Raw genomic sequence first — 14758 nt, 5'->3', positions numbered from 1 at the left:
TAGCCGGAATTCAGATTTATGTAGCATGTAACCCAACGTGTGAAGGTATGTGAAGGCTCCAAATGCACTATGCAATACTATAATATAGCTCTTTGTTATGCTAATTATTTCTTCCCAGCTGCTCCTGCAGTGAGAGCCAGCCCGACCTATCAAAGGGGAACAAAACCTCCAGGCAAGCTTTCAGTTGCGAGGTCCCCTTACCTCTGTGCTCGAGGGGCTGCAACTATTCTGGCACCAAAAACCAAGCCGAGAGGTAAAAACAAAAGCCGAGAGGTAAACCAAGCCGAGAGGTAAAACAAAACAATTTAATATTGCAGCTCCGCTGTTGCTGGGAACATGAGCTAGGAAATAAAAAGTGATACCCTCTTGACAGTCAGGTTGCTATGATTTACATTTTTCTCTCAGGTACCATCCCCCTCCACATGCATCTTCTCAGCACTTCTGTGCAAAGGGGAAAAATGAGGCAGTGTGGGAAAACATCCAGTCAAAGCTCAGAGACTCTGCCGAGGTTCTGATTTTGTCACCCACCAGGGTAGGGCTGTGTGATCATAAAGGATTTTTAGTGCATGGGTGTCAGATTCATGACAGCCAGAAAATTCTGGGGTTGAATTATATAAATTAAAATTAAGTTTCCGAATAACAGTAATTTAAAAAAAATGTTTCCTCTATTCACAATTAAAAGAATAAAATTATCAGCCTGTTGCCTTTCCATTATTTGTGATGATATTCAGTTAAAAGACAGTTTGTCATGTCCCTGTGTTTCTAGAGACTAGAAATATGGATACTGATAGCATATGGAAACATTCAAAGGGGGAAAAGGTGCTTTGGCAGCTGGAAGGGTACTACTGGGGTCCACCAGCAGCTTGAGAGGCTCAGAGGATCACTGAGAATGGAAGGCAAGTTTGATGGCTGAATGCCTTATTTATAATGGTCACCAGTGAAACACCTCAAAAGCTGACATTACACTATCATCTTTAAGCCTCAGTATTAGCGAACAGGCACTTCCAATGAGTGGATAAATTCATACAATGAAAATCCTTGTCTCAGCCTGCATGCAGAGTAAGGAAAGTGATCTGACAGTAGCTTATGCCCTACTTGTATTTTAATATTTTCTTCATGCCTGTGATGCTTATACAGGTTATTTTAAAGTTTCAGAATTGGAGCAATCTTTCAATGGAGATACAGGATTGCATTAACACTGTGTGCCTTACTTCTTTCAGAAAAGACAAAATGAGATTTGTCATCATGGCAGTTAGTCTGCTGGTAAGCCAGAAACCAATGTTACACAGAGGAAGGGGTCAAAGAAGGAATAATACATATTCAGCCTCCACCAGTAAAACATAGGCTGCTCAAGATTTAACATGTAGTCAAATTTTATTTTCAGGCTAATGCTAATTACAATACTCACAGTAATTGGGAAATGCAGGTGGCTTTAGCAATACTTGTTGAGACTCACAGAAGATAAGTTTGAAGAAAACAATGCTGAAAGTACATTATTCTTAGAATGTAGCAACACTTAGATTTATGTTCACTGTCTGACGGTTTGTAAGAAAGATAAAGGACAACTGCATTTTGAGCCAAACCCACACTACTGTACTCAAAGAAATAATTGGCCCTATTGCAGCCGTATCACTAAGAGGATGAGGAGTCTGGTTAGTGGGACCTGCTGGTAGACCAAAGTACAGAGAATTTTGCCCTGAAAAAGCAATGGATGGAGTGGGAAAAAATAATTACAAGGGCTTTTAGCATTTATGAAGGAATAGAGCACAGCTTTTACACATACACCTAGAGACACAAACCATTTTGGAGTTTGAGAATAAAACTGGATTTGAAAACAATCTGCAGCACAACTTCAACTCCCACTGGCAGAGGTTTTTCCTCACTGAAAGAGGTAAATACAGACTAGCCAGTCCCACAAAATGTGGGTCGGAAGAGAGGGATTGCCTTTCAAAACTTATTCTGATTGAGAAAATAGGAAAAAACAAAACCAACAATAACCAAACGTGTGGGTGGTTAGCTTATAGGACCAGGCACAATTTCTTCAAAAATCAATAGCACCGCATCATCTCATGCCAGCTAAAGGTCTCATTACCCATCACCCAGCTACAAAAATCTCTGAAATACCAGCCAGCAAACTGCTAGAGACCATTGACACCAGTCATGGTTCACAAGGGAAAATACGGTATTAGAAATATAAGGCAGTGAGGGAATGGTAGAAGGATGTTGTGGGGTCCCTCTGTGCAACTGTGGCAGCTACAGGCCAGTATCATGGAGGAAAGAAGACCACCAGCTACTGATAGTCCATCATCCTCCTCTGCAAGGACCTGAGCCTCTAGTGGTTTCAGGAGGCAGACACAGAGCAGCATACAGAAGGATGAGCCTGGTGGGGCATTCCACAGGGAAAGCACCACTGCAGGAGGTAGCTGTAAATGGACTGACCTTGAGCAGACAGACCATTTACTGCCCTGCTGCAATCCCAGTATGACAGAAGAAATGCTCTCCACAGTAAACTGGAGAGTGATGCTGGATTAATTAAGAAGAATTACTAGCTACAGAAGATGAGTTACTTTTCAAATTCAGTATCTCTCCACTTTGGGGTTTTCTGCTCATGCATACTTCTGAGTGTACACAGACCGTCCATCTGTGGCTCCTCCTCACACAACCTGCATTCCTCAGCAAGGGGAACCTGAGCAATAAAAGAAGTTAAAACATTTGCCTACCTGGCCTTTCAGCTGGAGCTGGTGAAAAAGCTTTGCATACTCTGCACCACTTCTGCAAAGCCAAGGAACTGAAACTCCACTTTCCCCAAGGTGTACTCCCTTCCTGGCAGTGATTTAAAAACTAGGCAGAGCAACAATAGGCCAACTACAGCTCCAAAGGCAATTGCTTTCACATGATTATTACCCTGGAGTTTTATCTAACCTTCCACACTTGACCCAAGGTCCCTTGGAAAGCCTCTGACCTGGCATAGTAAACTTGGTCTGGTCTAAGAGCCGCAGTCACTTTGCTTCACGCTGTTTAAAGCCCAGAAAGGGAAGGTCTCCCCCTAAGACCCCTCAGCCCCAGGGCTGGTTCATGTTCAGCCTCCAGAATGGACTGGCTGGCTCGGTACTCCTCATTTTAGCAGCCTTAAGCTGAGCAGGATTAGCTGCTGCAAAGGCACTCGGCACCCAGCCACGGCTGTGTTTACATTAGAGAAAATGGACCTCACAGAGACAGTTTGCAAACACCACAAGACGAACTTTTGTAAACTCCCTTGGTTTAGTCATCTTTCCCCATCTGTCAGAGAAGTTTAAGTGAGATTGAAAAAACACAGGAAATTACTGTGTATTCCAAGGAGTTGTGACTGAGCGGCTTGGCTGTTATATGGGATGTGGAAGATTCGCATCTCCTAACATTTCCAGCAGGATCCTTTGAAACACTTTCCTGGCTACGATATTTTAACAGGCTCTGCACACCCTGCCAGGAAAAGCCTCTGGGGTGCTTCGTGCAGCTGTAGAAAAGCTCATACCAGTACTGAGGAGCCCAAATGGTGACCTCCAGAAAGTGAGGGCAGCCCCTGTCTTAGAGGTTGCAAAGCAAGGGATGGACAATGTAAAAGGTCAGGTCCCGTTGGGAGGCCTCCATGCGAGGCTCACATTCACTGAGTACAAAACCAGATGAAATCCTTTACCTCACAGCAGTTTAAACCTTTCCCTGATGTGACTGACTCGTTTGGTTTTGGGGTTTTTTCGTGATAAAACTTAAGAAACTTCTTTTGTCAAGGTTCCTGGCATGACTAAGCAGCCATTGCACTTGCTGCGCTCCTCGCTAGGCCTTTAGCGCAAGGCAATGAAAGGACACAAGTCAAATGCAGGCTAGAAATCACCTTCACCTCTTTGCTTCAGCCATAGCTCTCTTACCACCAGATCACTCCATAGTGGCAATCTGAGCTACAGGCAGCTGGAAAAGTTCTTTAGGTGTGGGGGGTCACAACTGGCACAAAGCTCCACAGGGACCACAGAGCAGCCACCTGGTTACATAGTTTAAATACCACCTTAGCTCATGCTGTGGCTCTGAACCAGCTCCAGGCTTCCCCTGCACAAATCTGAAGGGTGGTGGCACACACCATAGCACCCTGGCAGTGCGTCATGGTCATCATGACAGTAGGACACAATAGGACAGATGGTAGATGAGGGGTGTAAAAGGAGGATGGAGGGCATGCAGGAAGATGAAATGTGAAAAAAGTCTCTGCCACAATTTTGCTTAAGGGCGTAACACCCTCAGGACTGAAAGAAGCACTTCATTTCTGTGGCTCAGGCTATGGCTGTTTTCCCTGCAGAACCAGCTGCTCTGCTGGCACTGCACATCATTGCCAGCTGAGGCTGTCTGAGTGCTGAGGATGCTTCAGTACCCATGTTAAGCTGTTTCAACAGATTAGCTAATACAGTAAAAATAGTAAAATTGTACCAAAAGTAGTGAGTATACAAGAAGCACAATGATATTATGCCACGTGCTTTGAGAAAGAAACACGATTTTTTAAACCGAAATGAACTGTGCATTTCCAAGTGAAATGTATTACCTGGGTCCTGAAGATAAAATGACACTTCTGTTCCTAGCGACAGCAAAATTGATGTGACAACAGAAACATTTTTTCTGTTGCTGTTTGGCATGCGCTGAAAGGCACAGTACTTTATAGTTGTACACTCTAGGAGCAAAGGGTCTTACGATAGAGAGAAAAACAATCTTCCTAGAGAGAAGCGCTTCTGTCCAGCTCTTCCTGGCGGGTAGGCCAGGATCAAGTCCAGGAGCATTCATGTAGCAGTTATGTGGGAGACATACGGACAAAAGGCATTCATATAATCTTGTCAAAGAACTATTTCTTGAAAATTTTTGATACTAGCAAAATGTCCTTAGCACTGGAGTGAGCATTGGGGAAAAGGCATATCAGGCTTACAGTCTTCACATGCCATAAATCAAATTGAATTTAAGTCCACTCAGTCTAGCCCAGGATGGAGATCCTATCAAGGTCTATTGCTTTTCTGGGAATGCAAGGAGGGTGTTTCCACCTCCCTTTTCTAATGTGGAATACCTCTGTCTCTTGTGAGGCCAGCAGGATAACTCAGTGGACTCCTGACTCCAATACATCTACTTTCAGTATTTGCTATTATTTTGTGAGGCATGGTCCAGAGAAAGGCATAAAGCCCCACTTATCTGTAGGCCAACTTTCATTAGATGGCATTTCCTCCCTTACAGACCCTGATGACAATATGACTGTCCGGAACTCTTACAGGATAATTTTCAGATTAACCCATTAATCTTTAGTCCCTGGAACTAAAGAAGCCATTATAGAGGCCAGAGGAGACAAAGATCTGCTGATCCATCACTTCAACTTGTGCGAATTCAACTGAGAAGCCTCTGCAATAGGTTATGTGTGCAGGCTTGTTCTGGAAGACCAAGGAGCCCTTTAGGGTCAAAAAGCTTTCAGCCCCCCCAAAAGTGTTAGCTGATTTGTGGTTTGGGCTGCATTTGGCCAGGTGTTTTCCTTGGCTGTATGTGCAAGTCTACAGAGAATCTGTTGCTTCTCAGTGCACCTTCAGACTGTGCTAAATGCTCCTGAAACCCTGGCAAGGCTGAGCTGCCTCACAGACCCAGCCTGAAGTGCACAGTCAACTGCTGTGCAATCTCTAGAGCAGGGAGCAGTTTGATTAAATGGCGTTTTCTTTGGTAAGGGAGGGGGACACGGGGGAAAGGACCCAGTAGCCATTGGAGATGTAAAATTAAAATGAATTTCGGTCATTTTAATAAATATATATCAAGGAAATTTCACTTTACTACAACAACACGTTAGTATACAAGCATCTAATATTTAAGCTTAAAACATCAAGCATTTATCAAATATTGGAAAAGAGCAGACATTACTAGACTATCTGGATATAACACAAGAAAAATCAGTTTTTTTAAAAAATTGGTCCTTGTGGACAAATGTCTAAATGATGATCCTACTCATACACTGTATGAATGAGATCTATATTTAATATTATTATTATTATTAATAAAAAAGCTTCTGTCTTGGAGAAATCAGGTGGGACTTGTACTTTCTTTATTTGTCACTTTTCCCAACGATAACCCTTACAAACTTATCAGTTTAAACTCACTTGACTTCATAAAGGTTATCACTAATTTATATCCTGCTGTGTTTGTGGTCACCTTGGCTGGGGAGTAGCTTTCTCCTGTGACCACTGGGCTTTCTGAAGAAGATCAAACAGTTTGCAAATGTATTTTGCTACCCAAAATAACCATGGCCCAGGACTCCTCCAGCTGAACCCATGAAACCCAAAGCAGGAGGTCTCGGGCCCAGAGACCTGCCTGGGGACACTCATGCCCTGCACTGAGCTGGCTGCTCCTGCAGCACAGAGGTGATTTACACCCTTTGGGCAAGAAGCAAGCAGAGATGTCACTTGAGTGCAAGATGCTGTGGGAACAGGCAGCTATTTATGAGTCAGCTGTGGCCTGGATGTGGCTATTTTGCTGAGCACATCCTGCCAGTTGTTATGGGGACTGTGGGAACTAATTAATTTGGTGAATCTAAGACTCACTCTTGGTCCAACTTCAACTAATGTCTTCTGGGCATTTTACACAGCACACTTTTGCAATCAATTCACCTAGGGATGACTAAATGTTGTCCTCTGCCACTGAAATCTCCAAAATTTTCTTTTTTAAAATTAAACCCCTTACATTCATTCAGATAAAACTGTGTTTATCGCCACATTATTAATTAACATTGTGCTTTTTGCCTTCTTGTCTTTTTTTAAATCAATGGCAAAAGTCATAGAAAACTCCCGCATGCTTTTGCAATCTAAAATAGAGAAATTATGTGAAACAGAATAAAGTATAAAACATGCCACTGGGTCATGAACTTCATTATACGAAGAAGAAAAAAAAAGAGCCCCAGCAACAGACAGTTGCCATAGAAACACTCAAGCATCGAATGCTTGTTTACAAGAGACATCTCTCTATTGTTTCTTAAATCCCTTCCTAAGGATGGCAAATCAAAAAGCAATTGAGCATCAAAAAGGAAGAACAGAGATGTTTGAATAGGAAGTTGAACTCAGTACTTCAAAGGTTAAAGGTTTCTAATAATATTGATCCACCCTGTGGGTTTCTTTTTTAATCTCTGTTTAGGTTAAATCCCTGCTGTATCAGATTCATACTTAATTTTCACACTGGCAAAAATTAAGACAAAAAGTAAGGCACCAAAAAAAAACCTGCTCTGTGTAACAACAAACCTCATTAGTTATTACAGCCGAGGTGAAAACATGCAAGTACTTGAGCTGCATGTTTGATTCTGATTAAGATTCCATAAACAGGTTATTTCTTTATGCTATGTCCTATTTTGTCAGTTGAACAAGATGCTGAATACAGGAATTCAAGAGTATCACTACAAAGCATAAGGATGGTTTATTCCCAATCCATGAAGACAGTCCTTTGTCAGAATGAATACTGAGTTACAAGGAGCGTGTCATCCTTGCTGGTAGCATCAATTTGTTTACCAGACTTCTAATTCCTTGGTAAACATAATGGAGGTTCTTCTTAATTAATGGCAGACTTCTTGGGGGCGGGGATATGTAAAACGATATGTTTTCCCCATCTGGCTGATTGGCATTTTCAGCAACGAAAGCTCCACCATAGCTGCACAGACTACAGTGCTCAGCAGTAATGCAACTGTGTTCTTTCTGAAGTCTCCACGTTTATAAATAGCTGCTGATGCGGATGGCAGAGACACTTTACGCAATCTGCTCTCCACTCTACACGTCACGTTTGTGGCATGATTGTACCGTTCGTAGAAAACTATAAAAAATCCATTCAAAATAAAAATTTGATAGAGAAGGAACATGCTGTGCATGCTTCAATAGAGCAAGAAAGATGCCTCATATTTTACTTCCTTTGTTGCAGCAGATTTTATTACTTGGTAAAGATTCCTTTTTCCTTAAGGATTTTTTCCAAGATTCACTTACGTTGCTCTTGTCATTACATCCAGTCTCAAAATAGTCATTAAATTTGCCTTTACATTCAAGAGCATGGGTGCCTCTTACAGGTTCACAGTTTAGGGCGATGCTTTCTCTTTCAGGTTCATTACCTCCATTCTTGTCATATTTTGCCTTTTCCTGATTACTGTGAGACCTGCCATTAGTGATGAATATTTCATTAGCAGGTATCTGGTCATCATTTCTGTAAGAAGGTGCACTGCCAACTTCATAATCCACCTGGTGGGAACAGCTTGGCAAAGAGATGGGAGGGGAGGTGGAGGAGGAGGAGGAGGAGGAGGAAGAAGAAGAGGAATTACTTTCTGTATTAGCATTAACAGGGTAGGGTAGATTTAAATAGTGACTGCCACATTCTTGATAGAAGCAGCACATGTGGAGCTTCTCGTATTCCTCCTTTGCCATCCGAAGGCGTTTTCTGTACGGACAGTCCTGAGGCACAAACCACTCTTGTGGGGAGGTGCCACTGAAGCAGGTGGAGAAGCACCAGTTGTTCTGCATGATGATCTCTCCATGGATTCTCTTCATGAGATTGTTGATGAGGACGGATCTGCGCAGATAGACTTCGGGATCATCAATGAATTTCAGCTTTTCCAAAGACATGTAGAGAATATGGGCCCGCTCCTCAAACACTGAGATTGTCTGAAAATGCAAAAAACACATGATATGGAACAGAAGGCAACCAGTTTGGTTCCAGACAAGGATAAAGGAAATGAAGCAAAGTATTCTCTGTGTCACTACCTTTCTGTTCTTTTTCTGAGGCATCTAAAACTGGCTTTTTTTCATTTTGCACATCTTTGTAGCCACTTTTTCTCGGCCACAGCATGCCCCCATGTTTAGGGGGTAAGCAGCTGAGCTTAGGGGGTAAGAAGCTGAGCATTACACCACAGAGGTAATTGCAGGGCAGAAATCCAAGGTGGGAGAGTGAAATCCAGATGCACACATCTGGCTCTTTAATTACATTTGAGATTAGAACATAAAATTGTTGCGCAGTTTTGCTCCAGTGATGGCTAGGGGGGCCTTTTGTTGCAAATGGACCCAATTCCATCATACCCTGTGGGGCTTCTGCAAAGCTCTGAAGCCAAGCGAGGGTCCTTCCTGCAGCGCCAAGGTTTGCAAGAGGCAGCCAGCAGCCATCGCCTCACACAGCAAGTGTTGGAGCATTTCATCTGCTGCCAGTGGAAGAGGCCCTCCAGCAAGGAGGTCTCCATTTGCCAGGCTCTTACACTGCTCTTGTGCACAGAAGTGCATGCAGGGAGGGAGGCAGGGAGAAACCCATCTCAAAGCATCCCAGCATCTGGAGAGCAGCTGTTGGCCTGCGTACTGCGCCCTGTGCTCTACAGGACCGGTGGGAATGCAGATAGGCAGGGATAAGGTCAGGAAACGAAGACAGGATAGGGATTTGCAGAAATCCTGGCTCTACGCCCACAGATTTGTTCTCCCTTCCATGGTCCTTCCAGGACTCCCTTTCTCAGCGCCGGCAGCATGAGCAGGTTACTGCCCCTGGGAGGCCCCGGATTCTGCACTGTAATCGCTATCCTGGGAATCAAAATAAGAGAGGGGGCAATGCATGCTACTGTAAGCACTAGTAACTAATTTTCATTTTTAGTAAGAATTTGGTTCGCGTAGGAGGAGAGCAGCACAGCACAGCACAAAGAGAGACTGCTCTAAATCCCCCCATCTGTGGCTTGATCATTCTTCCCTTTCCCACATGGTTACAGCATTTTTGCAGAGTGGAAGTCGTAGCTATGAGGACTGAAAGAGCTTAAAGCACAGCTGCTTTTCACATCCATTCAGCTCTCCTCAGCCCTCTAGCTCTTTCCACAGCCTGGTCATGTCTGCGAGGCTTAGAAGCAGCACAGTGCCTCATAAAAACAAAAATTGGCCATAATTTCATATGAGTTCACAGCTAAAGCTCTTTGTTAGAGAGAGTAATTTTCTATAATAAATGACTCATTTTAAATTATATTAAGCCTATAGGTTCATTTGCGTCCTTTGTACCTGCTGCAGCAACAGTCAGTGAAGCCATAAAAGCCTGGAGCAAACCAGTAAGCCTTGAACTGGGATTCTCCTGGGGATATGTACCAGAGGGACACCAGTAGGAACAAGCTGTCAAAGGCTTTCTTCTACACGTTTGCCAGCAGCCCTCTGGAGAGAGGCGCCAGGCCCTACCATCGTACCCTCTTTATGGGACAAGTAATCTCAGTACATCACTCTTTACTGGGTGGCAAGGTGTAAAGATGTAAGAAATTCAAGGAAACCTGGTGGGCATTCTCCCCTCTGCCAGAGCTCAGTGCTCTAAAGAAGAAAATGTATTTGGGCTCAACAGAAGAAACTGGTGACCCAGAGTCTCTGACATGTTACACCTCTGCAAACAACAGCACAAAACAGTGGCGGGGTCTAGCTTACCAATGCCTCTACAACTGCTTTTTATTGCTGCTAGTAAAGACTAAATAACTATTCCTCCTCTAGCTCTTTGTAAGGAAATTAACCACTGATAGAAAAAACCAACAATCTTGTAAAAAAAAAAACCAACAAAAAAACCTGTCTGAAAATTGGGAGAGTGATGTGACATGTGTGAGACACTAACTAACCAGAGCACTTTTTTCAACACCCTTGGTGCTGTTTATTCACTGCTCTGGCAGCAGACCAGACATCTTCTGAAATTAACAATGGGACAATTTTTCACCTTTCTGGACCAGGTACTTATTTCCAGACAACTCTATTTGTAGCTGAAAATTCCTTCAACAACTCTAAAGTCTTTGGGAACTGAGCTTAGCATTAATGCTTGCTTCTCCTCCCCAGAAATCCCTCCCCCATTGCCAAGAGAACATGGGTAGCACTGGACTTCCATGGGCCAGGTAGGAGTCCACAAGGTAAGGATGGTGTCTCAAGGCATGAGCTATCCTTAAGCACTCCACCCCAGGCATTCAGTTCCATACAGAACTGAGCCCTTAATGAAGAGGAGCATAAAATCTCGCAAAAAAAAAAAAAAAAAAAAAAAAAAAGTCAGATATCAATTTATGTATTCACTGGCCTGGGAAACGTTTGCTCTAATCTCTCCCCTGGCAACTTTCACAAAAAAGAAAATATTCTTTCCTTTACTAATCTGTTCTTTGGGAGTTATTAGCTTTTTAATAAACATGATTAAATACTGAGGGAACTTGTACTTGCTTTCCAAGTAATTCTGGTTTTTTAGAGGATCTGTGACCAGTGAGGGGTATATGGAACCTCTTACTATTTTCCCCTCTGGAAAGAAAGTTTCATATGAGTGGGAAATATTTTACTTATGTTCTTCCTTTCTGTTGTTGAAATGCTGTTACAGATCTGTTTCTGTAAGCATGGCATGAACTAGCTAAGAACAAAATAATCTGAAAAAAAAAGTTATTCTCAGCATCCCCATTTGCAGTTGTTATTAATGCAGAAACGCCTTTGCTTCTTCTGCAATTGATGACAATACAACAATAAATGTGAAGAAGTGACAACTGTTTGTTTCTGAGCAAACAGCTGGATCATTCTCCTAATTTCAGCAGAGTATTTCAGCCTTCTGGAAATGGGTCAATCGAGTGTTACTAAGCATCTGAAACTCAGAGTAAAAATAATGACTATTAGAAAACATACTTTATGTGTACAGCTGCTGAGTGGCGGATGAAAATCCTCTTCTTCCACATATTTCCTTTTAAAGTATGTGATCTTGGATGTCGTTACAGGATTTGAAATTCCCCTGTAATGTGATCCTGTGGGTAATAAATCAGATATGACAAATGACATGCGGTTTGCCGGAGGTTCTCCAAACAAAATACTTTTCATTTCCCTTCGCGCTACAGGAGAACGCCGCCGCATATTTTCGCATCTATTCGCGGCGATCAGAAATAAACCCTCTCCTGCCTAGCGCCCGAGCCGGGGGCCGGTGCGAGCGGCGGCGCGGGGAGCCGGGGCCGCCGCAGGGCGTTCGGCTGCCGGACAACTTTGCCCCTCCGCCGCTCCGCCGCTGCCGAGCGCCACGGCGCCGGCGGCCCCCGCGCACCTGCGGCCCCGCTCGCCCGCGGGAGACCCCCGCCCTCCGCCCGCCTCGCTCCGCGGACAGCGCCGGGTCCCCGCGGGGCCGCCCGCTCCCCCCGCGGCCGAGCGCTGCGGCGCGGTGCCTACCTGCGGCGGGGGGCCCGGGGGCCGGCGGGGTTGGGGCCGGGGCCGGCGGGGCGGCGGGGCCGGGGCGGCCGCAGCAGGGCGGCTCCCAGAGGGCGCGGTAGGCGGCGAGGTCGGCGGCTCCCTCGGCGGCGATGGGGCGGCCCAGCCGCTGCATGGGCAGCACCAGGGTCATCGCGGGCGCCGGCACCTGGAAGCGAAGCAGCGCGGTGAGCGCCCGCCGCCCTCACCTGCCCCCCGCCCCGCCGCGTTCCGCCCCCCGCGCCCCCAGCAGCCAGACCTCTGCGCACACGTATATTAAAAACATACGCATATCGATGTCACATAGACAGGCGTTTGGGGGTTATTTCTCCCCTCCTTATGGCGGGAGAAAGAGCGGAGCCCTCTCCCACAACGGGCGCGGGGTCCCCGGCACCGGGAGTTGGTGCGCGCTCCCCCCGGGCCGCCCCCGGCCCCGCTCCCGCCGCCCCCGGCCGCGCTCCCTCCCGCTCCCCCCGCCGCCCCTTCCCGGCCCCGGCGGCGCTCACACACCGGCACGGATCCGCTCACTGGCTTCCCATTTCCTCCCGGCGGCGGTGGCACGGCGCGCTCGGCACCGGCGGGGTGCGAGTCTGCCTGTCTGGGTGCGTGTGTCTGCGGTGCGTGTGTGTGTGTGTGTGTGTGTGTGCGAGAGAGAGAGAGAAAGAGCGCGCCCAGCAGTCCGGGATCGCGTTCCTTTCTTCTTTCTTCCCTCCCAAACGATACAGACAGCGGAGACTTAGGTAGTTGTTTCCACTAGCCCCGATCGGACTGAACTGGATCTGCCTCCAGTCAAAACACTGCGAGACTAAGACAGAAAATTGGCTCCGGTTTCACGCCGTGAGTTGCGGTCCCACCGGAGCCAAGCACAACATCGGCGGAGCGGGCGGAATATTAAGCAGGAGCGGGGACTCCGGGGCCAGCGCCGGGCTGCGAGCTGCCTCCTGCCGCGCCAGCGGGCGGGAGGGGAGGGGAGCAGGGGGGGAAGGCGGCAAACTTTCTGCGAGGAGCGAAGGATGAGTTCATAGTCACCTACTTCTTGGCAGGGGAGCGCGGAACAATGCGCCCAGACACGGCCCGGCCCCTCCCTCTCCTTCCTCCTCCTCTCTCTAAGAAAGCGGGATGTAGTTTCCCCTCGGCGCAGCCCTCCCGGAGGAAGGCGACGGCCCGAGCAGGCGGCGGGAAGGAGGGGCTGCAGGTGGGCAGGTGGAATTTCAGCAATTGTTTGTGTTAGCAGCTGAGCGCTCTCGAACAAGAGGAAAAAATAAACCGCAGCAGAAGAGGGAGGAAAAATAAATCGTTCACATCTGCCAGTTGTTTTCTTAAATCCTAGCACAAGGCTGCTACTTTATTAAGAAACGGCTTCCAGCGTGCGCTGTTTGTGTCTTGGATGCCTGCGTGCATGGATCTGCCTTGCCTCCTCACCGGGGCAAAAACGGGAGCTGAAGGCACAGGCAGCTGAGGTCCCCACGCAGTTTGCCTCAGTAAAGACCACCAGCCTCGCTGCAGCCGGACTGACAGGTGCCTAAACCCCTTCCTCAGAGCTGATTTACTGCTAATGCACTGCATATAGCCCTCAGTCATTTTACTTGCCATCTTGCTTTTCTTGGACCAAGAAACAGCACAGGGAATGGCAAGCCACTGGACTGGCCCATGGAAAGTTATCCCTGACATGGACAATATATATTATTTATTCCCCACACCTTTTCTTACCAGCTGAGTACCAACACGTGGAAGGAGTGGTCAAAACGAGTCAGTCTGCTGATGCAACAGCAGGGCCAAGAAGTGACCCAAGAACTAGCTAAAAAGTAATATATTTTGTATCTGAAAAGATTACACCGTCATTAGAAAGCAGCAATGGACTACTCTCATTAATCCAGATGGAGAGAAATCATTCACAGGAGCACATTAATCTTCTCACATTGGCGAGACATCAACACTCAGTGTTTGTCCTGAGAGGATAAAGGTTGGAAGAAACTCACTGCTGCTTCTGTAAGTCAGGATTCCTTTGCTTGTAATGAATTCAGGACCTCTTTGTGAATTTACTTTTTTAAAATGAGAATCAGAGATTTCAAGTCTGCATATTTTTCTTACTATATTTCCTCACAAATAGGTCTTTCTAAGCTCAAGCAGAAAGATGCAGGAAGGAAGGAAGGAAGCGTTGGGATGCCTTTTGCACAGTGCTGCTAATTTTTCTTGAAAAACTGAGTTCTCTGGACAGCCACGAAAGTAAATGAACTGTTTCTGCTATTTACAACATGCAAAATTAATAGAGGCTGGCCAGTTCACTTCCATAAACAGCTACTTTTTGTGCACATTCTCCATGCTTCCAAACTGTATAAAAACAAGGCATAAATAATATCGTTTCTCTGGGAGAAAAAAACCCTAATCACCAGAAAACCAAAGCCCCAAACAAAGCTTGTAGGTCTCAGTATGTGTTATAAAGATTTAGAGGTAGCTCTCAGCTACAAAGTCCTTTTTTTGTGGCAGAGGAATTGCTTCAGCATACAGAAGCTGAGAATCAGTCCTTTTGAAAGGCCTCGTGGCTCTGGGTGTGCCATTTGTTCCCC

General features: G+C 45.9%; 1 protein-coding gene across 2 annotated transcripts; it reads right to left on the bottom strand.

Moving 5' to 3' along the window:
• Positions 1-5759: 5759 nt before the first annotated feature.
• SERTAD4 (SERTA domain containing 4) lies at positions 5760-13949 on the bottom strand. Of its 2 annotated transcripts, none has more exons than XM_038133703.1 (4): positions 12702-13949; positions 12174-12360; positions 11646-11761; positions 5760-8666 (listed from the first exon to the last, which is right to left on the bottom strand). In XM_038133703.1, exons 2-4 carry the CDS (start codon positions 12343-12345, stop codon positions 7911-7913), a joined length of 1044 nt encoding a protein of 347 aa, XP_037989631.1. In that variant the 5' UTR covers positions 12346-12360; positions 12702-13949; the 3' UTR covers positions 5760-7910. The 2 variants fall into 2 exon arrangements, with proteins under 2 accessions (XP_037989631.1, XP_037989632.1); XM_038133704.1 differs by lacking the exon at positions 12702-13949 and adding an exon at positions 12480-12690.
• Positions 13950-14758: the final 809 nt, after the last annotated feature.

Source organism: Motacilla alba, chromosome 3 (assembly GCF_015832195.1).
Source record: "Motacilla alba alba isolate MOTALB_02 chromosome 3, Motacilla_alba_V1.0_pri, whole genome shotgun sequence".
In the NCBI taxonomy this organism is placed as follows: domain Eukaryota; kingdom Metazoa; phylum Chordata; class Aves; order Passeriformes; family Motacillidae; genus Motacilla; species Motacilla alba.
Note: the sequence above shows the minus strand (reverse complement) of the source record. Positions and strands in the feature narration are given on the sequence as shown.

What these genes read in the sequence shown, in the direction of transcription:
- SERTAD4 (XM_038133703.1), bottom strand. Translation starts at nt 12,345, where the DNA reads ATGACCCTGGTGCTGCCCATGCAGCGGCTGGGCCGCCCCATCGCCGCC. An exon ending in CCCCGGGCCCCCCGCCGCAG is followed by an intron (nt 11,762 to 12,173) that starts GTAGGCACCGCG and finishes TATTACCCACAG; the next exon opens with GATCACATTACAGGGGAATT. An exon ending in TCAGCAGCTGTACACATAAA is followed by an intron (nt 8,667 to 11,645) that starts GTATGTTTTCTA and finishes TTGCATTTTCAG; the next exon opens with ACAATCTCAGTGTTTGAGGA.